The following is a 27,276-nucleotide window of genomic DNA, read 5'->3' as shown; positions in this document are numbered from 1 at the left end:
ACAGTCATATTAACTACAATTTCAGAGTGAGTTGCTGACAGCACGACCATCTGTGAGGGGGAAGACAAAGTGAAGACTGCCACTGCCCCACAATTCTCCCACGTTTCATGGGCATTAGGAACCCTCTGGTGGTCACCCAAATGGCCATTCTGCAAATACTGAGCTTGGATAGTGAGCAGCAACAGGCTATTTCATTTCACTATGGAGGGCTTCGCTGTTGAAGCCAATGTCTACAAAATATGCACTTCCAACAAGGGAGGATCGCTATTAAGAGCACAGACCCTGGCTGCTTTTCCCTCTCCCGAGACCAGGGGTTCCGAGGCCAATTCTAGTGCCCAGTTTCTGCCCAAACTAGGATCAACTCGCTCAACACAGGCCAGGAATCAAACCCAAACATAGAAATATAGAAAATATGTGCAGGAGTAGGCCATTCGAGCCTGCACCGCCATTCAATATGATCATAGCTGATCATGCAGCTTCAGTACCCCATTCCTGCTTTCTCTCCATATTTCTTGATCCCTTTAGCCGTAAGGGCCACATCTAACTCCCTTTTGAATATATCTAACGAACTGGCCTCAACAACTTTCTGTGGTAGAGAATTCCACAGGTTCACAATTCTCTGAGTGAAGAAGTTTCTCCTCATAAATGGCTTACCCCTTATCCTTAAGACTGTGACCCCTGGTTCTGGACTTCCCCAACATCGGAAATATTCTTCCGGCATCTAACCTGTCCAATCCCGTCAGAATTTTATATGTTTCTATGAGAGCCCCTCTCAATCTTCTAAATTCCAGTGAATACAGGCCCAGTCGATCCAGTCCCTCTTCATATGTCAGTCCTGCCATCCCGGGAATCAGTCTGGTGAACCTTCGCTGCACTCCCTCAATAGCAAGAATGTCCTTCCTCAGATTAGGAGACCAAAACTATACACAATATTCAAGGTGTGGCCAACAAAGTTGCATACATGTAAAAATCAGAGGGAAGACCATGAATTCAGGGCCATTCACCCAGGGCTGAACGGAGACAACAAATTGATGGGGGAGGGGGGATAGCAATGGGGGGGGGGGGGGGAGTTTAAGGAGGTAACGGTGAAAATACAAGAGAAAATAAATTGCATTTTGTGATTAAAATAAACAGGTAGCTGTGTCAGGAGGAGCTTCAATCTCCTGAGCACAATCAGGTTCATAACGGAGGTCAAACATCACTATACAAAGGTTGAAGTGCTAAGTCGATCCAACTGTGACATTAACTACCATACACCACTGCTTTCAATTGCAGCCCTGCACAAAACACAAACCAGCCCCCTTGCTCAGTCTGACTCATTTATCGGAGACAAAAAATGTCTCTTTGACAGAAAGCAGGACTGCTTTAATGAAGCCGAAGAAGGCAATATTACGCTGAGCAGTGAATTCTGCTGTTCTTTTAAAAAGTGCAGAAGTTTTAAGTTACGTCTGTAAACCGGGTGCAATCTGCTGGAGGAAGATGCAAAAAAAAAATAGGATCACACTAGGGAGAAGCCATAGCAATCCCCTGACTCGCAAACTGCTGTTTTACTATTCACATACACTTAGCAGAACAAGGTGAGCATTCTTTAAATCATGGAACACTGTGAAGCTATTCTAGACTGAAATGGTCTAATAGAACTGGCGGTAACATTGTCTCAAAACTCTCAGCTGTAATGCCATCCCCACTGTTCCAGTCATTTCAATACCTGCAGTGCCCTTTGGAGGCTGGAAACCCAAGTACTGAAATGATACACCCAAGTAACCAAAACAATTAGACGAAGGGCTTTTTTTTTTATGCACCACACTCTTAAAAACTGCAGAACTTTGAACACAGTTTAGAGCATTTTGCCTTTCCCCAGCTGGCAAACCTCCACCATTCCCCCATGGACATGTGGCAGCCACCTTCTCCCCCCTCCTTCTCACCTAAATGCACCAATGACGTTTAATGGCTTCAGCTTTGACTGAAGATATGCTTGTGCAACTTCCAAATGTACTGCTTAATGTACAACCTACCTTACAACAGTGAATACACTTCAAAAGTACTTCACTGGCTGTAAAGTGCTTTGGGATGTCCAGAGGTTGCGATAAGCGGTGTATAAATGCAAGTCTTTCTTCTTTTATTTTACAAATGAATGACCTATTTTCAATATAAGTGTGAAATGGAGGAACTGTACAATGCAAGTAGATGTTTCGAAAGCCTCCACATAGATCATAAAAGTCTCATCACAGTCGAAAGCCATTCAGTCCAAAGTGCATGTGCCAGCTGCACATCAGCTTTTAATCTCATTTCCCTGTACTCCTTAACATTTTTCCCCCAGGTGTTAACCTAATTCATTCTTACGATTGACTCAGTAACAACAGCCACTTGTAGCAATACATTCCATAAAGAAAGACCTGCATTGTGGGGCTTGACAAGGTGGATGCAGAGAGGATGCTTCCACTGATGTGGGAGACTAGAACTAGAGGGCACGAATTTAGAATAAGGGGCTGCCCATTTAAAACAAGAGATGAGGAGAAATTTGTTCTCTCAGAGGGTTGTAAATCTGTGGAATTCGCTACCTCGGAGAGCTATGGAAGCTGGGACATTGAATAATAGTTTCTTAAACGATAAGGGGATAAGGGGTTATGGGGAGCGGGCGGGGAAGTGGAGCTGAGTGCATGATCAGATCAGCCATGATATTGAATGGCGGAGCAGACTCGAGGGGCCATATGGCCTACTCCTGTTCCTATTTCTTATGTAAATAGTGCCTTTATGACCACCAGACGTCCCAATCGCTTTACAGCCAATGAAGTACCTTTTTTGAAGTGTAGTCACTGTTGTAATGTAGGAAACTATTTCTAATAACCCCTTACAGAATTCTAATAACCCTTTACATGAATAAAAAATCTTTCAACCTTCCCTTTATACTTCTAGTACAAATGCTCAATTTATGCTGCCTTTTTACCGATTCATCAGCAAGTGAAAATATTATTTCACTATTTATCTTTTCAAAATTTTAAACATTTCTGTGCCCCAGTAGTTACAGCCTTTGTTTTTTCAAGTCTCTCATCATAACTATATACCCTCTAATCCCTGGTATTGTCCCAATTAATCGACTATGTACACTTTCAACGGCTCCAATTTCCCTGCTTAATGATGTGTGCAAATTGTGCGCCCAATTATGAAAGGATGTCGGAGCTGTGGAACTGTAGATTGTGACCTAGCCAATCCCCTGCACAGATTTACCTGCACTTCCTCTTTTTGCATTTAATACCTGATATTTAAAACCCAGTATTCCTTCTTGCGCCATTTTCCACCTGCCTTCCTGCTTTTAAAGTTTAGGGATTGTTTTTGTAAGACTTGTGAGAGCATTGGAAACGAAGGATCGAGTCTCCTATTTTGACAACAAAAAACATACTTGACCGACACAACCCTGTAGTGTAGTTGTTGAAGATGTTGGTTTTGCATGGCTGTGCCACAGATTTGAGTCTCAGTCCCTCCTAATACTGGGCTATGCGTGGACTTTTCCTCAGCCGAAGTGGACCGCCTCAGAGAAGTAGAGCAAGGGGTGGGGCCAGAACCCTGAGAAAGTGCAGAGAGTCCACTTCAATGTCGTTCCGTCTGTCCAAAGTCTAGGATATCGGAGGTTGGCATCTCATGACATCATCACTGAAGAATTGGTCAAGAGAGGTTCCTGGGAAGGACAGTGGAAGGCAGCTCACAGGAGCACCTCACGTTTGGAATATCATCAGAAGTGGACAGATATCAACCCTTCAACTGCCAGCAACACTACCAGTTCCACCCACCCTTTCCTTCAGCAACTGTCTGTCCCACCTGTGACAGAGACTGTAATTCCCATATTGGACTGTACAGTCACCTGAGAACTCACTTTTAGATTGGAAGCAAGTCTTTCTCGATTTCGAGGGACTGCCCATGATGATGATGAATATTTAGTCCCTCACACAACTGGCTATTTTATTTTTAAATACAGATTTATTTCAGCATTGCTCGAGACCATCTTATAGTTGTTATATAGGCAAGTGTGGCAGCCAATTTGCACACACTAGTAAATGAGATGAAAGACCAATTAATCTTTTTTTGACAATGTTGTTTGAAGGAAAACTGTTGGACAGGTTGCTGGAAGAATGCCCTGCTCTTCTTCGAAGTGCCATGGGATGTTTTTACATCTAACCTAACAGGCAGACAGACTTATGTTAATATCTCATCCGAGAGATATTGCAACACTCTATCAGTACTGTATTAGAGTGTCACCATAAATTAGATGCTCAAATCCTGAAGTGGGACTTGAATCCATAACCTTCTGACTCAAAGGCAAGAGTTTAACCAACTGAGCCATGCCTGATGGTTGGTCTGCAATGCAGCAGTATGTCTGTAAAATATGTTATGCTAAATCTACCTCAGGAGGTTTAAATGCATCAATATTGACAGAGAGATTATTTTTTGAAAAAAATGTAAGTGAAATTGTAATAAACTGTACATTACCAACGAAATCAATAAACTGAAGCTACTCATTAGCACATGAAACCCACAAGCGTGGTCACACACTCGACCCGCAAGCCATCCCTCCCCAGGCATGTCACCCTAAAGCAACCACACCACCTCTCCGAAACCTCAGTGAGGAGCTGAGGTCATCACCAACGCTGAAGATGATTGGGCAGAAGATAAGATAAATCAAGAAGTGTTGGTTACCGCGACATCAAACTCGAGTTTTGAAAGCTTGTGGATTTTCAGCAAAAAGAACAGCTGAGGGAGGTAAGGATATCCACAATTTATGGTGATAGATTTAGATGAGGAAAGCCGGGCGGAGGCTCGAGTGGAGCATAAATGCCGGCATGGACTGGTTGGGCCGAATGGCCGGTTTCTGTGCCGTATATCCTGTGTAATCTTATGTAAACAGTTTTGAAGGTTTGGGAGATATTGAGTTGGAGTAGGAGACAGTGCAATGAGTTATGCTTTGAAGAGGGGATACTGAAAGGAGGAAGTGCATACAACTAGGAGGATGAAGAGAGCACATTTCAGAGAGGTAATAATCACAGTAGCATCAATAAAAATAAAACACTGTCATTCACACAATCATTTACTCACTGAGTAATCAATGTGACTTTTTAAAAAACCTTCATCATTATTGATTCTCTATACCTGCGTACTCTTCAATATCAGAACCACTAAGATTAAGTTTTCAATCCAAGAGCTCTGTCACTACAATTAACCCATGCACAATTTTTCTGAAGGATATGGGAGAGCCAGGACACCCAAGTCGGATTTTTAGCCAGCAATCAGAGGCAGTTTGACAAAGTTTGACCTGATTACACATAAAAGTGACAGGTCAAAATCCGACATGACCTTTTGGTGCAACAAAGCCACACAGACTGCTAAAATCCCAGATTTAATCCGCAGTCCAGTCCAGGCTGTGTTACTAATGGCCTCAACATCCCTGGGCTAGAGAGGCGAAAAATATTTGCCAAGTTTCCTACTCCTAATCATTATCCAGTGATTCCTACTGGGAAATGCATGCACGTGGATGACAGATGAGGACAAACATAGAAACATAGAAATTAGGTGCAGGAGTAGGTCATTCGGCCCCTCGAGTCTGCACCACCATTCAATAAGATCATGGCTGATCATTCCCTCAGTATCTCTTTCCTGCTTTCTCTCCATACCCCTTGATCCCTTTAGCCGTAAGGGCCATATCTCACTCCCTCTTGAATATATCCAATGAACTGGCATCAGCAACTCTCCGCGGCAGGAAATTCCACAGGTTAACAACTCTCTGAGTGAAGACGTTTCTCCTCATCTCAGTCCTAAATGGCCTATCCCTTATCCTAAGACAGTATCCCCTGGTTCTGGACTTCCCCAACATCGGGAACATTCTACCCGCATCTAACCTGTCCCATCCCGTCAGAATCTTGATTATTTCTATGAGATCCCCTCTCATCCTTCTAAACTCCAATGTATAAAGACCCAGTTGATCCAGTCTCTCCTCATATGTCAATCCTGCCATCCCGGGAATCAGTCTGGTGAACCTTCGCTGCACTCCCTCAATTGCAAGAACGTCCTTCCTCAGATTAGGAGACCAAAACTGAACACAATATTCCAGGTGAGGCCTCACCAAGGTCCTGTACAACTGCAGTAAGACCTCCCTGCTCCTATATTCAAATCCCCTAGCTATGAAGGCCAACATACCATTTGCCTTCTTCACCGCCTGCTGTACCTGCATGCCAACTTTCAATGACTGATGAACCATGACACCCAGGTCTCGTTGCACCTCCCCTTTTCCTAATCTACCGCCATTCAAATAATATTCTGTCTTCGCGTTTTTGCCCCCAAAGTGGATAACCTCACATTTATCCACATTATACTGCATCTGTCATGCATTTGCCCACTCACCTAACCTGTCCAAGTCACCCTGCAGCCTCCTAGCATCCTTCTCACAGCTCACACCGCCACCCAGTTTAGTGTCATCTGCAAACTTGCTGATATTACACTCAATTCCTTCATCCAAATCATTGATGTATATTGTAAAGAGCTGGGGTCCCAGCACTGAGCCCTGCGGCACTCCACTCGTCACTGCCTGCCATTTTGAAAAGGACCCGTTTATCCCGACTCTCTGCTTCCTGTCTGCCAACCAGTTCTCTATCCACGTCAGTATATTTCCCCCAATACCATGTGCTTTGATTCTGCACACCAATCTCTTGTGTGGAACCTTGTCAAAAGCCTTTTGAAAGTCCAAATACACCACATCCACTGGTTCTCCCTTGTCCACTCGACTAGTTACATCCTCAAAAAATTCCATAAGATTTATCAAGCATGATTTCCCCTTCATAAATCCATGCTGACTTGGACCGATCCTGTCACTGCTTTCCAAATGCGCTGCTATTTCATCCTTAATAATTGATTCCAACATTTTCCCCACTACTGATGTATAATTACCCGCTTTCTCTCTCCCTCCCTTTTTAAAAAGTGGTGTTACATTAGCTATCCTTCAGTCCAAAGGAATTGATCCAGAGTCGATAGACTGTTGGAAAATGATCACCAATGCATCCACTATTTCTAGGGCCACTTCCTTAAGTACTCTGGGATGCAGACTATCAGGCCCCGGGGATTTATCGGCCTTCAATCCCATCAATTTCCCCAACAAAATTTCCCGCCTAATAAGGATATCTTTCAGTTCCTCCTTCTCACTAGACCCACTGTCCCCTTGTGTATCGGAAGGTTATTTGTGTCTTCCTTCGTTAAGACAGAACCAAAGTATTTGTTCAATTGGTCTGCCATTTCTTTGTTCTCCATTATAAATTCACCTCAATCCGACTGCAAGGGACCTACGTTTGTCTTCACTAATCTTTTTCTCTTCACATATCTATAGAAGCTTTTGCAGTCAGTTTTTATGTTCCCGGCAAGCTTCTTCTCGTACTCTATTTTCCCCCACTTGATTAAACCCTTTGTCCTCCTCTGCTGAATTCTAAATTTTTCCCAGTCCTCAGGTTTTTTCCTTTTTCTGGCCAATTTATGTGCCTCTTCCTTGGATTAAACACTATCCTTAATTCCCCTTGTTAGCCACAGTTGAGCCACCTTCCCCGTTTTATTTTCACTCCAGACAGGGATGTACAATTGCTGAAGTTCATCCATGTGATCTTTAAATGTTTGCCATTGCCTATCCACCGTCAACCCTTTAAGTACCATTTGCCAGTTTATTCTAGCCAATTCTCGCCTCAAATCATCGAAGTTACCTTTCCTTAAGTTCAGGACCCTAGTTTCTGAATTAGCTGTGTCACTCTCCACCTTAATAAAGAATTCTACCATGTTATAGTCACTCTTCCCCACAAGATTGCTAATTAGTCCTTTCTCATTACACATCACCCAGCCATCACTAGGGATGGCCAGCTCCCTAGTTGGTTCCTCGACATATTGGTCTCGAAAACCATCCCTAATACACTCCAGGAAATCCTCCTCCACCGCATTGTTACCAGTTTGGTTAGTCCAATCAATATGTAGATTAAAGTCACCCATGATAACTGCTGTACCTTTATTGCACGCATTCCTAATTTCTTGTTTGATGCTGTCCCCAACCTCACTACTACTGTTTGGTGGTCTGTCCACAACTCCCATTAGCGTTTTCTGCCGTTTGGTATTCCGTAGCTCCACCCATACCGATTCCACATCATCCGAGCTAATGTCCTTTCTTACTATTGCATTAATTTCCTCTTTAACCAGCAATGCCACCCCGCCTCCTTTTCCTTTCTCTCTATCCTTCCTGAATGTTGAATACTCCTGGATGTTGAGTTCCCAGCCTTGGTCACCCTGGAGCCATGTCTCCATGATGCCAATTACATCATACCCGTTAACTGCTATCTGCGCAGTTAATTCGTCCACCTTATTCCGAATACTCCTCGCATTGAGGCACATAGCCTTCAGGCTTGTCTTTCTAACACACTTCGGCCTTTTAGAATTTTGGTGTAATGTGGCCCTTTTTGCTTTTTGCCTTAGGTTTCTCTGCCCTCTACTTTTACTTTTCTTCTTTCTATTTTTTGCTTCTGCCCCCATTCTACTTCCCTCTGTCTCCCTGCATAGGTTTCCATCCCCCTGCCATATTAGTTTAACTCCTCCCCAACAGCATCGGGGTGCTTCCCACAGTAAGATAGCCTATCAATGGGCAGGAATGGCACCCACTGGGAGAGTGTGTTGCTGCTGACGCTATTGGAGTTGGCAGGATCAGCTCATCGGCATATTGCATGGCAGGCCAGGAGTGCAACTCCTGTGTAATGTGGGAATAAATCTCAGGGGGCGGGCAGGGGGGAAATGGAGGACTTAAAGTGACAGCGGCTGCTTGGAGGCACAGCAAGTTCAGTGGTGGCTTTTCATTCAGCTATTCACAGAATGTATAATCATAGAAGTTTACAGCACGGAAGGAGGCCATTTTGGCCCATCGTGTCCATACCGGCTAACAAGAGGCTATCCAGCCTAATCCCACTTCCCAGCTCTCGGTCCGTAATCCCTCATGTTATGGCACTTCAGGTGCACATCCAAGTACTTTTTAAATGTGCTGAGGGTTTCTGCCTCTACCACCCTTTCAGGCAGTGAGTTCCAGACCCCCACAACCTCTACGTGAAGTAATTTTCCCTCAAATCCCCTCTAAATCTTCTACCAATTACTTTAAATTTGTGCCCCCTGGTTGTTGACCCCTCTGCTAAGGGAAATAGGCCCTTTCTATCCACCATATCTAGGCCTCATAATTTTATACACCTCAATGAGGTCTCCCCTCAGCCTCCTGTGTTCCAATGAAAACAAATCCAGCCTATCTAATCTGTCCTCATAGCTTAGATTCTCCACTCCTGGCAACATCCTCGTAAATCTCCTCTGTACCTTCTCCAGTGCAATCACGTCCTTCCTGTAATGCGGTGACCAGAACTGGTACACACAGTACTCCATCTGTGGCCTAACCAGTCCAAGCATAACCCCCCGCTGCTGTATTCAATGCCTCAGCTAATAAAGGCAAGCATTTCGTATGCCTTCTGAACCACCTTATCTATCTGGCCTGCTACTTTCAGGGATCTGTGGACATGCACTCCAAGGTCTCTTTGTTCCTCTACACTTCTCCGTATCCTACCATTTAATGTGTATTTCCTTTCCTTGTTAGCCCTCCCAAAATGCATTACCTCACACTTCTCTGGATTAAATTCCATTTGCCACTGTTCTGCCCACCTGACCAGTTGATTGATATCTTCCTGCAGTCCGCAGCTTTCTGCTTCATTATCAACCACACAGTCGATTTTAGTATCATCTGCAAACTTCTTGATCATACCCCCTATATTCAAGTCTGGAACATTGATGTATATCACAAAAAGCAAGGGACCTAATACTGAGCCCTGCGGAACCCCAATGGAAACATCCTTCCAGTCACAAAAACACCCATCAACCTTTACCTTTTGCTTCCTGCCTCTGAGCCAATTTTGGATCCAACTTGCCACTTTGCCCTGGATTCCATGGGCTTTTACTTTTGTGACCAAGTCTGCCATGTGGAACCTTATCAAAAGCTTTGCTAAAATCCATATAGACTACATCATATGCTTTGCCTTCATCGACCCTCCTGGTTACCTCCTCGAAAAATTCAATCAAGTTAGTCAGACACGACCTTCCCTTAACAAATCCGTGCTGACTGTCGTTGATTAATCTGTGTCTGTCGAAGTGAAGATTTATCCTGTCCTTCAGGAGTTTTTTCCAATAATTTTCCCACCACTGAGGTTAGGCTGACTGGCCTGTAATTACTCAGTCTATCCCTTTGTCCAGAACCAGGGGTCACAGTCTAAGGATAAGGGGTAAGCCATTTAGGTCCGAGATGAAGAGAAATTTCTTTACTCAGAGAGTTGTTAACCTGTGGAATTCTCTACCGCAGAGAGCTGTTGATGCCAGTTCATTAGATATATTCAAGAGGGAGTTAGATATGGCCCTTACGGCTAAAGGGATCAAGGGGTATGGAGAGAAAGCTGGAAAGCGGTACTGAGATGAATGATCAGCCATGATCTTACTGAATGTTGTTTCAGGCTCGAAGGTCCGAATGGCCTACTCCTGCATCTATTTTCTATGTTTCTCCTTTCTAAAACAAAGGTATCACATTAGCAGTCCACCAGTCCTCTGGCACCACACCTGAAGCCAGAGAGGATTGGAAAATGATCATCAAAGCTTCTGCTATTTCCTCTTTTGCTGCAGTGTTTTCTTACCAAAGGCATTTCTGTGCTTTCTTCACACTTTATGGTGTCAACATCAGGCCGTGGATGATCCCAATGGCTCAATGAAGTGGTGGAAGAATAAGGAGGGGAGCCAAGAATTTTAGTGATGTGGACATACAGGCCCTTTTCAATGAAATTCGGCAGAGGAGCGACATCCTGTTGGGCTCAACGGGAAGGAGACCACTTAAAGACGGTTAACAGAACTATATGGAGGGAAGTGGCAAAGCCGCGGAGTACCACCTTTTCACCCCCAGGATAGCAGAGCAATGCCAGGAAACGTTTAGCGACCTGACAAGGCAGGGATGGTGAGAGAACATCTAACTTCGCTTTCCCACATTGGCACCATGGGACCCCCTCCACTCATCACCCTCGCTTACTAAATCGAATGGCATGTTTTCACTCACATTGCGCCATGTTTCCATGGCTCTCCCACTCATCCGACTAGAATCTGGGTTTGGAACTCTCCTCGTGAGCCCTTCTTGCCTACGGACCCTTGTGACTTGCTGTTAAAGGAGCCATAAGCAAACTGAAACTTATGGAATAATATTTTCATGCCGAGAGCTGTTAACCTATGGACTGGATTCTCAGCTCCTGCAGTGGATGCTGGCTAAAATGAAGCTTCGTTAACAGCATTCGAAATAAAGTAAATGAGTTGACGGCACAAATCATTACAAATGGGTATGATTTGGTGGCCATTACAGAAACGTGGTTGCAGGGTGGCCAAGACTGGGAATTAAACATACAGGGGTATCTGACGATTCGGAAAGATAGACAAGAAGGGAAAGGAGGTGGGGTAGCTCTGTTAATAAAGGATGATATCAGGGCAGTTGTGAGAGACGATATTGGCTCTAATGAACAAAATGCTGAATCGTTGGGCCCAAGTTTCCACATGATTCGCGCCTGATTTTTAGGAGCAACTGGTGGAGAACGGACTATTTTAGAAATCGCAATTCTCCACATTTTTTTTTCTGCAGTTCTAGTCAGGTAGAACAGTTCTAGTTTAGAACAGAATTTTTTCTTCAAAAGGGGGCGTGTCCGGCCACCGACGCCTGATTTGAAAGTTTCCACAGTGAAAACGTACTCCAAACTAAAGTAGAATGGAGCCAGTGAAGATTTTTGTAGAACTGAAAAAACCTGTTCTACACATTAAAAAATCAGGCGCAGGTTACAAATTAGGCGTCCAGAACGAGGTGGGGGGGAAGGGAACTCATTAAATTCGACAATAAATCCTTATTTATACTTCTACAAATATTATACAAATAAATCCAACCTGAATAAACATTTATAAGCCAAGAAAAGATTAAATAAACCATCTTCCTACCTGTGTGAAGGTGCTTCAGCCAGGGAGAATTCTGCAGCTGTTCGTGCCGCTAAGCGGGAGGAGGGGGAGAAAGCCGTTCGTGTCGCTGAGCGGGAGGGGGGGAGAGAGAGAGAGAGAGAGAGAGAGAGGGAGGGAGGGAGGGAGGGAGGGAGAGAGAGAGAGAGAGAGAGAGAGAGGGAGGGAGGGAGGGAGGGAGAGAGAGGGAGGGGAGGGAGGGAGGGAGAGAGAGCGAGGGGAGGGAGAGAAAAGGGGGGGAGGGAGAGAGAGAGGGGGGGGGGGGAGGGAGGGAGAGAGAGGGAGGGGAGGGAGGGAGGGAGAGAGAGCGAGGGGAGGGAGAGAAAGGGGGGAGGGAGAGAGAGAGGGGGGGGGGGAGGGAGGGGGAGAGAGAGAGAGAGAGAGAGAGAGAGAGAGAGAGAGAGAGAGAGAGAGAGAGAGAGAGAGAGGGAGAGAGGGGGAGAGAGAGAGAGAGAGGGGAGGGAGACAGAGAGAGGGGAGGGAGAGAGAGAGAGGGGGAGGGAGGGAGAGAGAGAGAGGAGGGAGAGAGAGAGAGCGGGGGAGGGGGGGGAAGGGCGAGGTCAGGTCGGATCGGATCCAGTCCAGGAGTCGGGGGTCGGGTCGGGGAACAGGAGCGCGGGTCGGGTCGGGTCAGTCGGGGGGGGGGTGGAGAGAGAACGGGTGTCAAGTCTCGGGTCGGGGCGGGGGGGGGGGGAGCGGGAGCGGGTGTCTGGTCGGTGGGGTTTGGGGGGGGGGAGCGGGTGTTGGGTCGGGTGTGGTAGGCGGTGGGGGTGGGGGGGGGGAGGGGGAGAGCGGGTGTCGGGTCGGGTCTGGTCGGCGGGGGGAGCGGGTGTCGGGTCGGGTCTGGTCGGCGGGGGAGGGGGGGGGAGCGGGTGTCGGGTCGGGTCTGGTCGGCGGGGGGGGGGGGCGGGGGAGCAGGTGTCGGGTCGGGTCTGGTCGGCGGGGGAGGGGGGGGGAGCGGGTGTCGGGTCGGGTCATGTCGGGGGCGGGGAGCAGGAGCTCATCGTGGGAGGAGCCTTATCCTCGCAGCCCCAGTGAGGCCATTGGGCCAGGGCTAGGGGCTGCGTGCTTCGGGCCCCTCCCACACAGTTCGGCGCCTGGTGCTACTGCACTTGTGTGCCGACTGTAGCGCGCATGTGCAGAGGTCCCGGCACTGTTTTCAGCGCCGGGACCTGGCTCCGCCCCCCCCCCCCCCCCCCCCCACAGCTCGTGCTGGCTGCGCCGAGGGCCAGAGGACCTGTAAGTAGGTGGAGAATACCGAGGATTGTTTTAGGCGCCATTTTAGGTGCGAAAAACGGGCGCCCAGCTCGGAGGGGCGCCCGTTTTTTTTCTTGTGGAAACTTGAGCCCATTGTGGGTGGAGATTAGAGATAGTAAGGGGAAAAAGTCACTGGTGGGCGTAGTTTCTCGGCCCCCAAATAATAACTTCACGGTGGGGCGGGCAATAATCAAGGGAATAATGGAGGCATGTGAAAAAGGAACGGCAGTAATCATGGGGGATTTTAACCTACATATCGATTGGTCAAATCAAATCGCACAGGGTAGCCTGGAGGAGGAATTCATAGAATGCATACGGGATTGTTTCTTAGAACAGTATGTTATAGAACCTACAAGGGAGCAAGCTATCTTAGATCTGGTCCTCTGAAATGAGACAGGAATAATAAATGATCTCCTAGTAAAAGATCCTCTCAGAATGAGTGATCACAGTATGGTTGAATTTGTAATACAGATTGAGGGTGAGGAAGTAGTGTCTCAAACGAGCATAAACTATGCTTAAACAAAGGGGACTACAGTGGGATGAGGGCAGAGTTGGCTAAACTAGACTGGAAACACACACTAAACGGTGGCACAATTGAGGAACAGTGGAGGACTTTTAAGGAGCTCTTTCATAGTGCTCAACAAAAATATATTCCAATGAAAAAGAAGGGCGGTAAGAGAAGGGATAACCAGCTGTGGATAACCAGGGAAATTAAGGAGAGTATCAAATTAAAAACCAATGCGTATAAGGTGGCCAAGGTTAGTGGGAAAATAGAAGATTGGGAAAGTTTTAAACGGCAGCAAAGAATGACTAAGAAAGCAATAAAGAAAGGAAAGATAGATTACGAAAGTAAACTTGCGCAAAACATAAAAACGGATAGTAAAAGCTTTTACAGATATATAAAACGGAAAAGAGTGACTAAAGTAAGAGTGACTAAAGTAAATGTTGGTCCCTTAGAAGATGAGAAGGGGAATTTAATAATGGGAAATGTGGAAATGGCTGAGACCGTAAACAATTATTTTGCTTCCGTCTTCACAGTGGAAGACACAGAAACCATGCCAGAAATTGCTGGTCACAGGAATGTGGGAAGGGAGGACCTGGAGACAATCACTATCACAAGGGGGGTAGTGCTGGACAGGCTAATGGGATTCAAGGTAGACAAGTCCCCTGGTCCTGATGAAATGCATCCCAGGATATTAAAAGAGATGGCGGAAGTTATAGCAGATGCATTCGTTATAATCTACCAAAATTCTCTGGACTCTGGAGAGGTACCAGCGGATTGGAAAGCAGCTAATGTAACGCCTCTGTTTAAAAAAGGGGGCAGACAAAAGGCAGGTAACTACAGGCCGGTTAGTTTAACATCTGTAGTGGGGAAAATGCTTGAAACTATCATTAAGGAAGAAATAGCAGGACATCTAGATAGGAATCGTGCAATCAAGTAGACGCAGCATGGATTCATGAAGGGGAAATCATGTTTAACTAATTTACTGGAATTCTTTGAGGATATAACGAGCATGGTGGATAGAGGTGTACCGATGGATGTGGTGTATTTAGATTTTCAAAAGGCATTCGATAAGGTGCCACACAAAAGGTTACTGCAGAAGATAAAGGTACGCGGGGTCAGTGGAAATGTATTAGCATGGATCGAGAATTGGCTGGCTAACAGAAAGCAGAGAGTCGGGATAAATGGGTCCTTTTCGGGTTGGAAATCGGTGGTTAGTGGTGTGCCACAAGGATCGGTGCTGGGACCACAACTGTTTACAATATACATAGATGACCTGGAAGAGGGGACAGAGTGTAGTGTAACAAATTTTGCAGATGACACAAAGATTAGTGGGAAAGCGGGTTGTGTGGAGGACACAGAGAGGCTGCAAAGAGATTTAGATAGGTTAAGCGAATGGGCTAAGGTTTGGCAGATGGAATACAATGTCGGAAAGTGTGAGGTCATCCACCTTGGGAAAAAAAACAGTAAAAGGGAATATTATTTGAATGGGGAGAAATTACAACATGCTGCGGTGCAGAGGGACCTGGGGGTCCTTGTGCATGAATCCCAAAAAGTTAGTTTGCAGGTACAGCAGGTAATCAGGAAGGCGAATGGAATGTTGGCCTTCATTGCGAGAGGGATGGAGTACAAAAGCAGGGAGGTCCTTCTGCAACTGTATAGGGTATTGGTGAGGCCGCACCTGGAGTACTGCGTGCAGTTTTGGTCGCCTTACTTAAGGAAGGATATACTGGCTTTGGAGGGGGTACAGAGACGATTCACTAGGCTGATTCCGGAGATGAGGGGGTTACCTTATGATGATAGATTGAGTAGACTGGGTCTTTACTCATTGGAGTTCAGAAGGATGAGGGGTGATCTTATAGAAACATTTAAAATAATGAAAGGGATAGACAAGATAGAGGCAGAGAGGTTGTTTCCACTGGTCTGGGAGACTAGAACTATGGGGCACAGCCTCAAAATACAGGGGAGCCAATTTAAAACCGAGTTGAGAAGGAATTTCTTCTCCCAGAGGGTTGTGAATCTGTGGAATTCTCTGCCCAAGGAAGCAGTTGAGGCTAGCTCATTGAATGTATTCAAGTCACAGATAGATAGATTTTTAACCAATAAGGGAATTAAGGGTTACGGGGAGAGGGCGGGTAAGTGGAGCTGAGTCCACGGCCAGATCAGCCATGATCTTGTTGAATGGCGGAGCAGGCTCAAGGGGCTAGATGGCCTACTTCTGTTCCTAATTCTTATGTTCTTATGACATTCCTGAGTTCCGATACTCCAGATAAACAATTACGGACTTCCCGAGTGTAAATATTTGTCTGGCACTCACCTTACTGGAAAGTCCCTATTGCGTACTACATAAAGTGCCTTAAAGTCAGGCTGGTGTAGGTAGACACCCAGAAAACTATGGAAATTGGAGGCTGAAATCACTGGAACTAGCAGACCGATGAAAAGTCTACCCCGGAAATGTTGTCTGCTCTCTCCACAGATGCTGACTGATCTGCTGAGTGTTTCCAGCACTTTTTATATTGTTCTTTCCATCATCTGCAGTGTTTTGCTTTTTGTTCGGTAACAGTCACGCAGTTTGATTTCATGCCTGCAAACCTCTGCAATCACACCTGTAACATTACTGTATGTAAAGGATGCCACATTTTGTATCAGTCTTTACGGTAGAGGACACTAACAATACCTCAACAGTGGCTAGTCAAGGGGCTATAGCGGGGAGGAACTTAACACAATCACAATCCCTGAGGAGGCAGTGCTCAGCAAGATAATGGGACTAAAGGCAGATAAATCCCCTGGACCTCATGGCTTGCATCCTAGGGTCTTAAGAGAAGTAGCGGCAGGGATTGTGGATGTAATTTACCAAAATTTCCTGGATTCTGGGGAGGTCCCAGCAGATTGGAAAACTGCAAATGTAACACCCCTATTCAAAAAAGGAGGCAGACAAAAAGCAGGAAACTATAGACCAGTTAGCCTAACAGCTGTGGTTGGGAAAAAGTTAGAGTCCATTATTAAAGAAGCAGTTACAGGTCATTTGGAAAAGCAAAATTTGGTCAGGCAAAGTCAGCATGGATTTATGAAGGGGCATTCATGTTTGACAAATTTGCTGGGATTCTTTGAGGATGTAACGAACAGGGTGGATAAAGGGGAACCAGTGGATGTGCTGTATTTGGACTTCCAGAAGGCTTTAAACAAGGTGCCACATAAAAGGTTACCGCACAAGAGAAAAGTTCACGGGGTTTGAGGTCATATATTAGCATGGATAAAAGATTGGCTGACAAACACAAAACAGAGAGTCGGGATAAATGGTTTATTCTCTGGTTGGCAATCAGTAACGAGTGGTGTGCCGCAGGGATCAGTGCTGGGACCTCAACTATTTACAATCTATATTAACGACTTGGAAGAGGGGACTGAGTATAACGTAACCAAGTTTGCTGATGATACAAAGATGGGAGGAAGGGCAATGTGTGAGGAGGACATAAAGAGACTGCAGGAGGACATAGACAGACTAAGTGAGTGGGCAAGAATTTGGCAGATGGAGTATAATGTTGGAAAGTGTGAGGTCATGCACTTCGGCAGGAAAAAAATCAAAGAGCAAGTTATTATTTAAATGGAGAAAGATTTTGAAGATTGTGCTGCAGTACAACAGGACCTGGGGTTACTTGTGCATGAAACACAAAAGGATAGCATGCAGGTACAGCAAGTGATCAGGAAGGCCAATGGAATCTTGGCCTTTAATGCAAAGGGGATGGAGTAGAAAAGCAGGGAAGTCTTGTTACAGCTGTGCAGGGTATTGGTGAGGCCACACCTGGAATACTGCGTGCAGTATTGATTTCCATATTTACGACAGGATATACTTGCTGTGGAGGCAGTTCAGCAAAGGTTCACTCGGTTCATTCTGGGGATGAGGGGGTTGACTTATGAGGAAAGGTTGAGTAGGTTGGGCCTCTACTCATTGGAATTCTGAAGAATGAGAGCTGATCTTATAGAAACGTATAAGATTATGAGGGGACTTGACAAGGTGGATGCAGAGAGGATGTTTCCACTGGTGGGGGAGACTAGAACTAGGGGGCATAATCTTCGGATAAGGGGCCGCCCATTTAGAACTGAGATGAGAAGAAATTTCTTCTGAGGATTGTGAATCTGTGGAATTCGCTGCCTCAGAGAGCTGTGGAAGCTGGGATATTAAATAAATTTCAGACAAAAATAGACAGTTTCTTAAACAATAAGGGGATAAAGGGTTATGGGGAGCAGGCAGGGAAGTGGAGCCGAGTCCATGATCAGATCAGCCATGATCGTATTAAATGGCAGAGCAGGCTCGAGGGGCCTTATGGCTGACTCCTGCTTCTATTTCTTATGTTCTTATTAATTGGCAGCTCATTGAGTTATAGGTATATCCGCTGCTTCTAACTGCACAGTACGATGTGTATTGTTGGATAAATCAGTAACAATTTTGAAACCCAAAGTGGGTATTGCTGGGGTCGCCTCCCGTTTAGTTTTGAACCAGACAGTCCAACTTTTAAGTGGGTTCCTCAGAAATTTCTGAAATGTGTAGTCTAATTCAACCGACAATTTCAGCTTCTCCTGCAAATGTTAAATCAAAGAGCAAGTTCTTATTTAAATGGAGAAAGATTTCGAAGTGCTGCAGTACAATGGGACCTGGGGTTACTTGTGCATGAAACACAAAAGGATAGCATGCAGGTACAGCAAGTGATCAGGAAGGCCAATGGAATCTTGGCCTTTAATGCAAAGGGGATGGAGTATAAAAGCAGGGAAGTCTTGTTACAGCTGTACAGGGTATTGGTGAGGCCACACCTGGAATACAGTCCAACTTTTAAACCAGATGTCCATTTTATCCACTTATGTCTGTCTCATGGTGTGGGAGGCATTAATTAGTTGTTAAGGTTGCAATTAATTTTCTTCAACAGCAAAGCATACATAAGAATTTAAGCTACAATTCCAGCCTCTTGTTAGCATGTCAGCTGTCGTCTTTCAGATGAGACGTTAAACCAAGGCTCCGTATGTCCTCTCAATTGGACATAAAAGATCCCATGGCACTATTTCGAAGAAGAGCAGGGGTGTTATCTCAGGTGTCCTGGCCAATATTTATCCCTCAATATTTGTAACAAAAGCAGATTATCTGGTCATTATCACATTGCTGTTTGTGGGAGCTTGCTGTGCACAAATTGGCTGCCATGTTTCCCACATTACAACAGTGACTACACTCCAAAAGTACTTCAGTGGCTGTAAAGCGCTTTGAGACGTTCGGTGGTCGTGAAAGGTGCTATATAAATGCAAGTATTTTCTTTCTTTCTTCTACTTTACCCTCTGTCTGGTTCTGGGGGTGGGAACAGGTGGCAACCATAGACACAGCATACAGGTTTATGCTATACAGGAGGTAGTTTGATGAAACCCAAATAATTATGGTGTCCGAGCAAGAATGCCATTAAATGTCAGGCTCGTGGCTTTTCACATTACCTGTCCTTCCCCGACCGTCTCGGTATCGATGACTGTGACAACTCCAGGGATGTGTGGGCTACGTCGTGAGGAGCTATGTGTAGAAACCTCGTCCTCAATTGCCCCCGAGGGTAAGCTGCCAGCCAGCCGCCCAACCGCTTCCCCAAACATGGTGAGTCCTGTCTTGAGTGTCTGTATCAATTTTGGAGAGAGACAGAAAGAAGAAAGGAAACAATCAAAGCCAGCATCAACTCCCCCCACAGACAACGAAAATATAGCAGTCTCCAGCCAGAACAAACGAGGATCAATGGGAAACTGTTTTGATTCGTGCTAAAAACTCTAACTGCAGTGATTAGAAAACACATTACAGCTGATCAATTAGTAGCCAAGCGTTTGTTTCAATTATTAATGATTTGGCAATTTACACAAAGTCTGTTAGTGGGTTGTTCTGAAGGGGATTCCACGGACCAACATAATCAGGCGCCACACAGTATTGACTACAGTACATGGTCAGGAAGCCTGATTAACCTTTTAAATGCCACGTCAGCTGCGCCCTCCATTAATGCTAATGGCGCTGCTCTCACGTAAGCTGTTAGAGCTCATTTAGAGGCTATCAGGTAACAGGGGAATACAGAAACAGGCTTCACTAAAGCAATTAACTACCCTAGGGTTAAATCAACCTAAAGCAGATGGAAGCAGCCAAGACGGTAATTAGATAGTGATAGAACTAAAGGGTTTTATGGAATTCTGGACATCATGCAGAAGTCAGAAGGTCACAATAATTGCATGTTTTCCGATTTAGGTGTGAACAATTACTTAGGCTTGGGAGTTACTGTTGGCACATGTGTGCCAACAATGACAGCCCAACTGTAATCAATGTCAATTAGCTTCAGCTCGAGACAAAATCGCATTTCCTTTGTGCCGATGTACAAAAGACCACGAGTTACTTGGCAATTTGGTTGATTGACACAGAAAAAAATTTAAATGAGCAAATATGAAATTATAGTTAGACCACAAGTGTGGCTATTTTGCAATCTTTTAAATCACTGCCTTTTGCCATTTGGTGGACACACACATTTCTTCCAGGTCGTAAGTGCTAATTAGGTGGGAGGGGACAGACGATCTACAAGGGTAAGATAATTCACTTACAGACTATTCAAGTAAAGAGTACACATACTTAAACAATAACTATATTTGTGTGTGTGATGGCTGTGAACTGAAGACAGACCAGTTAACCAAAGGGCAGGTTGAGCCCTTCAATTTACTAGCCTATCCCAAGTTTCCCACTATAGTACACAAGCAAGCATGTTATCGGCTATCTGCTTACACCTTTAAAACACCAAAGAAAATGGCCATACTGCTCAGCACTGATTTCACCTCGGGCTCAATGCGGGAGAGGGTGAGGTGGATGAAAACCTGTCGCCGAAGGATCCCAATCAAGTGTGAAACGATGACTGGGAGCCCCATCGTACCACAAAAGTGTCCGGGGACATGATCAAATCAGATATAATTTTGCAGATCACTTAAAACACTGAAAAGTGCAAAAGTTCCAGGGTTCAAGCCTGGCAAGAAATGTCCTGCTGCAATGCTGATAGCAGAGTGTCACACTTGCTCAACATCATTGGTATCAAATATGGTTTAACCATTTCCAGTCCACATGCCACTCAGAAAGGGGGGAGCGGGAACAGTATTGTAACTGTCTCTTATTGTGAATTAACCCCTTTGGCTGTTACAAATTAGTGTTTATAATTTTTAATTTCAATCAAAATTAGGTGTCTAATTTTCAACCGAGTTTGAGGAAAAGCTTAAGCTGCAGGGTCTCTTGCCCTTTCAGACGTGCGGTGTATATATAGAACAATCTACTCACCCCAATAATTAAATATGCCATTTAAATAAATAAACACAAATATTTAAATAGAGCAATGAAGGGATAATGTAAATCAAGTTCACACTGATGCCCAGGGGAAAGCAGTGCACTGGGAAGTTTCTTTCTGGGTGAGGAAGGGAATGTTTATCAAGAAACTGGGAAAACCTCCTAATCTGTGCAATTCATCTCGTGGAAGTATCATCACTCAGTTTAAATATCTCATCTGGAGTATGGTAACCCCCAACACGGCACAGTACCAACATCTGGAGTATGGTAACCCCCAACACGGCACAGTACCAACATCTGGAGTATGGTAACCCCCAACACGGCACAGTGCCAACATCTGGAGTATGGTAACCCCCAACACGGCACAGTACCAACATCTGGAGTATGGTAACCCCCAACATGGCATAGTACCAACATCTGGAGTATGATAATCCCCAACACAGCACAGTACCAACATCTGGAGTATGGTAACCCCCACCATGGCACAGTACCAGCATCTGGAGTATGGTAACCCCCAACATCTGGAGTATGGTAAGCCCTAATATGACAAAGTACCAACATCTGGAGTATGGTAACCCCCAACATGGCACAGTACAACTGCCAACATTTTAGTTCTGAATTTTACATTTGGAAAAAAAGCTCAAAAATTATCTCATCTGGGCAGATGTCGAGGCGTTACAATTGGCTTCAGCACTCTGCGCTGGAGAAAAAAAAAATCAAGCAGTCAGGATTTCTGCTCCTTTATCCAGTGACTCATGCTGGAAATTTGAGGGCATAGGGATAAGAGAGTATGATCTAATTTGGCAGCGCTATCGTCCAGCGATTGAATAGTCTGCCGACACTTGCTGTGTAAACTCACGCTTAAAGAATGGCCAGTGACCAATTATATTGGAGGGCGTTCAGTACCAGCAGAACAGCACCCTGGCAAAGGTCAGAGCCTGCAGGAGAGAAGGGGAGCCAAACTGGGGGGGGGGGCGGGAAACTGGAATTCAATCATTTGTCCTGACTTTTCAATCAATCCCTATTAAGAAAATGATCCAGGTTCCACATAGTAGTCTTCACTTTGTAGAAATTCAGAGTGAAATATTGGTAAGAAATCTCTTTAACGAAAGTGAGGATCTTCCAAAATATAATTGATGCCATATAGTTATTGCTTTTTATTTTTTTATATTCGTTCACAGGATGTGGACGTTGCCGGCAAGGCCAGCATTTATTGCCCATCTCTAATTGCCCTGGAGAAGGTGGTGGTGAGCCGCCATTTCAGAGGGCAGTTAAGAGTCAACCACATTGTGGCCCCAAGTTTCCACACGCGGCAAAACAGGTGCCCCTCCGAGCTGGGCGCCCGTTTTTTGCGGCGAAAACGGCGCCTGAAAAAAAACGCGCTATTCTCGAGCGCTTTGCAGCTCGATGGCTGCTTGGCGCGGCGCCCAGGGGGCGGAGCCTACCACTCACGCCGATTTTGTAAGTAGGAGGGGGCGGATACCATTTAAATGAGTTTTTTTCGTGCCGGCAAACCTGCGCGTGCGCGTTGGAGCGTTCGCGCACGCGCAGTGTGAAGGAAACATTGGCACTCGGCCACTTTTGTAGTTCTTTGTAGCTGTTCAATTTTTAAAATTTTTTAATAAAACCACATTGCCCTTCCATGATCAGCACTGAGGCTTCTTGCAGCTTTCTCCCCCTGCCGTCGGTCGGGCCCGTCGGGAAACGGCTGCCTCAACTTCTGAGGCTTCCTGCAGCCTTCTCCCTGCCTCCCCCCCGCTGCCGTCGGTCGGGCCCTCACTGCCTCCCCCCCCTGCCGTCGGGAACGGCTGCCTCAACTTATGAGGCTTCCTGCAGCCTTCTCCCGGCCTGAAAGGCCTGCCTGAAGCACTTTCACACAGGTAGGAACATGATTTATTTCATCTTTTCTTTGCTTATAAATTTTTATTCAGGTTGGAATTATTTGTATAATATTTGTATAAGTATAACTAAGGATTTATTGTAGAATTTAATGACTTCCCTTCGCCCCCCCACCTCGTTCCGGACGCCTAATTTGTAGCCTGCGCCTGATTTTTTAATGTATAGACAAGGTTTTTTCAGGCCTACAAAAATCTTCACTTGCTCCATTCTAAGTTAGTTTGGAGTACGTTTTCACTGTGGAAACTTTCCAATCAGGCGTCAGTGGCCGGATACGCCCCCTTTTGAAAAAAAAAATTTTGTTCAAAAGTGAAACTGTTCTACCTGACTAGAACTGCAGAAAACTTAAATGTGGAGAATTCCAATTTCTAAGATACTCCGTTCTCCACCAGTTGCTCCTAAAATTCAGGAGCAAATCATGTGGAAACTTGGGGCCTGTGTGTCGAGAACCACAGTGCTGTGTGCCTGGAGTCACATATAGGGCAGACTGGGTAAGGCCAGCAGATTTCTTTCCCTAAAGGACATTAGTGAACAAGATGAGTTTTTACAACAAATCTGGTAGTTCCATCACTGATACTGGCTTTTTAAAAAATGTAATTAACTGAATTTAAATTCCCCAGCTGCCGTGGTGGGATCTGAACTCACATCTCCGAATCATCAGTCCAGGCCTCTGGATTGCTGGTTCAGTAACATAACCACTATGCTACCGTACCTGATATTTGCTGTAATCTGATGAATGGCTGAAACAATAGGAATCACACAACACATTCCACAGTGTGTATAATTCAGGCTGCAAAACTGGTGAAATATGCAATCTTGGTTTCGAATTATTCCCTCAACAGGAATGCAGGACGAAAATTCAGTTAACATTAGGGAATATAATGGGTTGGAATGTTTTTTTTTAAAAATGGGTGTTGTTATGTATTTAACCCCTTGTAACCTTGTAACCTGCATCACACCTGTCCACCAGAGGGCCTACCTGTTGAAGTCCCAAGGGATCCCAACATCCCTTCAGAGCACGGTATATAAGCAGGCCACCCACGAGGTACCTGCACTCTGGAACTACAATAAAGGAGCTACGGTCACACTTGCTCATTACACACAGTACTCGGTCTGACCGTTTATTATGAGTATAACAATTGGCGACGAGGTAACGAACCGCGCGAAAATGCAACGAACAGTCGGCATCCTGGAGAAGTTCTCAGAGGGGGACGATTGGGAGGCCTTCATGAGAGACTCGACCAATACTCCATAGCCACGAGCTGGAAGGGGATGAGAACACGACCAAACGAAGGGCGATCCTCCTAACTGTCTGTGGGGCAATTATCTATGGCCTCATGAAGAATCTCCTGGCCCTGGCTAAACCAACAGAGAAATCCTACAAAGAACTGTGTACGCTTGTCCGGGAGCACCTAAATCCCAAGGAAAGTGTTTTGATGGCGAGATATCGGTTCTACACATGTCAACGATCGGAGGGCCAGGAAGTAGCGAGCTATGTTGCCGAACTAAGGCACCTTGCAGGACATTGTGAGTTTGAGGGATTCCAAGAACAAATGCTCAGAGATTTTTTTGTACTGGGCATCGGACATGGGACAATCCTTCGCAAACTGTTGATGGTAGAAACTCTGAATCTGAGTAAAGCCATAACGATAGCCCAGGCATTTATGTCCACCAGCGACAACACCAAGCAGATTTCGCAGAACAAAGAAGTTTTGGCCAGTACTGTACATAACTTTGAGCAGAAATGTACAGGGCAGAATGTACACGCCGGCTGCTGTGGCCCGACCTCAATTGACCCAGAGTCTGCCATCATCTGTTAATGCGAGGCAGTTAACACCCTGTTGGCGCTGGGGGGGTGATCATCGGCCCCATCAATGCCGCTTTAAGCACTATACGTGCAATGGCTGCAGAACAATGGGACACGTCCAACGAATGTGCAGGCAAGCTGCAAACCCTGCAAACAACCATGTTGCAGAGGAAGATCGGTCCACAGTGGACCAGACGGAATTGGAAACTCGTACGGAAGAGGCAGAGGTGTAAGGGGTACACACATTCACGACGAAATGCCCACCAATAATGTTGAAAGTTGAACTGAACGGTATTCCAGTGTCTATGGAGATGGACACGGGGGCAAGTGGTCCATAATGAGTAAAACGGCCTTTGACAGGCTGTGGGGAAGGTGGCACACAGGCCCAAGCTCAGCCCCATTCAAATGAAGCTAAGGACTTATACAAAAGAACTAATCCCGGTAATTGGCAGTGTTGAAGTCAAAGTTTCCGATGATGGAGCAGTACACGAACTCCCACTGTGGATTGTGCCAGGGGATGGCCCCACGTTATTTGGCAGAAGCTGGCTGGGGAAAATCCGCTGGAATTGGGATGACATCCGAGCGCTTTCGTCAGTTGACGACACCGCGTGTACCCAAGTTCTAAGCAAATTCCCTTCGTTATTTGAGCCAGGCATTGGAAGTTTCTCGGGGGCAAAAGTGCAGATCCATTTGGTTCCCGGTGCGCGACCCATCCACCACAAGGCTCGGGCGGTACCGTACATGATGCGTGAAAAAGTGGAAATCGAGCTGAACAGGTTGCAACGTGAAGGCATCATCGTGCCGGTGGAGTTCAACGACTGGGCCAGTCCGATTGTTCCGGTACTCAAGGAGGACGGTACAGTTAGAATTTGCGGTGACTATAAAGTAACGATTAACCGTTTTTCGCTGCAGGACCATTACCCGCTACCCAAGGCAGACGACCTATTTGTGACCCTGGCTGGAGGGAAGACGTTCACCAAGCTGGACCTGACCTCGGCCTACATGACGCAGGAGCTGGAGGAGTCTTCGAAAAGCCTAACCTGCATCAACATGCACAAAGGTCTGTTTATTTACAACCAGTGCCCGTTCGGGATTCGGTCGGCTGCAGCGATCTTCCAGCGGAACATGCAAAGCCTGCTAAAGTCGGTTCCTTGTACAGTGGTCTTCCAGGACGACATATTGGTTACAGGTCGGGACACCATGGAGCACTTGAAGAACCTGGAGGAGGTTCTTAGTCGGTTGGATCACGTGGGGCTCAGGTTGAAACGCTCGAAGTGTGTTTTCCTGGCACAGGACATCGAATTCTTAGGAAGGAGGATCGCAGCAGACGACATCAGACCCACCGACGCCAAGACGGAGGCCATCAAGAATGCGCCGCGACCACAGAACGTGACGGAGCAGCGACCGTTCCTGGGATTCCTGAACTACTTCGATAATTTCCTACCTGGGTTAAGCACCCCCTGCTAGAACCCTTGCATGCGCTATTGCGCAAGGGAGACGACTGGGTATGGGGGGATTCACAAGAGGCTGCCTTTAAGAAAGCCATAAATTTACTGTGTTCTAACAAACTGCTTGTTCTGTATAACCCATGTAAAAGACTAGTGTTAGCTTACGGGGTCGGGTGTGTGTTACAACAGGCTAATGAAGCAGGAATATTGCAACCAGTTGTATATGATTAAGCCATTCCACAGACATAGAAACATAGAAAATAGGTGCAGGAGTAGGCCATTCGACCCTTTGAGCCTGCACTACCATTCAATAAGATCATGGCTGATCATTCACCTCAGTACCCCTTTCTTGCTTTCTCTCCATGCCCCTTGATCCCTTTAGCCATAAGGGCCATATCCAACTCCCTCTTGAATATATCTAACGAACTGGCAACAACAACTCTCTGCGAAAGAGAATTCCACAGGTTAACAATTCTCTGCGTGAAGAAGTTTCTCCTCATCTCGGTCCTAAATGGCTTACCCCTTATCCTTAGACTGTGACCCCTGGTTCTGGACTCCCCCAACATCGGGAACATTCTTCCTGCATCTAACCTGTCCAGTCCCATCAGAATTTTATGTTTCTTTTGAGATCCCTTCTCATTCTTCTAAACTCCAGTGAATATAGGCCCAGTCGATTCAGTCTCTCCTCATATGTCAGTCCTGCCATCCCGGGAATCAGTCTGGTGAACCTTCGCTGCAGTCCCTCAATAGCAAGAACGTCCTTCCTCAGATTAGGAGACCAAAACTAAACACAATATTCCAGGTGACGCCTCACCAAGGCCCTGTACAGATGCAGCAAGACCTCCCTGTTCCTATATTCAAATCCCCTAGCTATGAAGGCCAACATGCCATTTGCCTTCTTCACCGCCTGCTGCACCTGCATGCCAACCTTCAATCGACTAAGACATAAAGTCATGTGTACGCCAGTGCAACACTTGCTCTC

The 27,276-nt window shown here is 45.8% G+C and overlaps 1 protein-coding gene across 2 annotated transcripts in view; it reads right to left on the bottom strand.

Moving 5' to 3' along the window:
• Positions 1–27,276, bottom strand: part of bcas3 (BCAS3 microtubule associated cell migration factor) — a 936,691-nt gene that overhangs the window by 694,501 nt on the left and 214,914 nt on the right. For both annotated transcript variants that reach the window (XM_070856931.1, XM_070856932.1), the window contains exon 12: positions 19,292–19,462. In XM_070856931.1, the coding sequence (XP_070713032.1) occupies positions 19,292–19,462 (171 nt within the window). The remainder of the gene's footprint in view (positions 1–19,291; positions 19,463–27,276) is intronic.

This window comes from Pristiophorus japonicus, chromosome 16 (assembly GCF_044704955.1).
Source record: "Pristiophorus japonicus isolate sPriJap1 chromosome 16, sPriJap1.hap1, whole genome shotgun sequence".
NCBI classification, from domain to species: domain Eukaryota; kingdom Metazoa; phylum Chordata; class Chondrichthyes; family Pristiophoridae; genus Pristiophorus; species Pristiophorus japonicus.
This window is presented reverse-complemented; position numbering and strand designations above follow the sequence as displayed.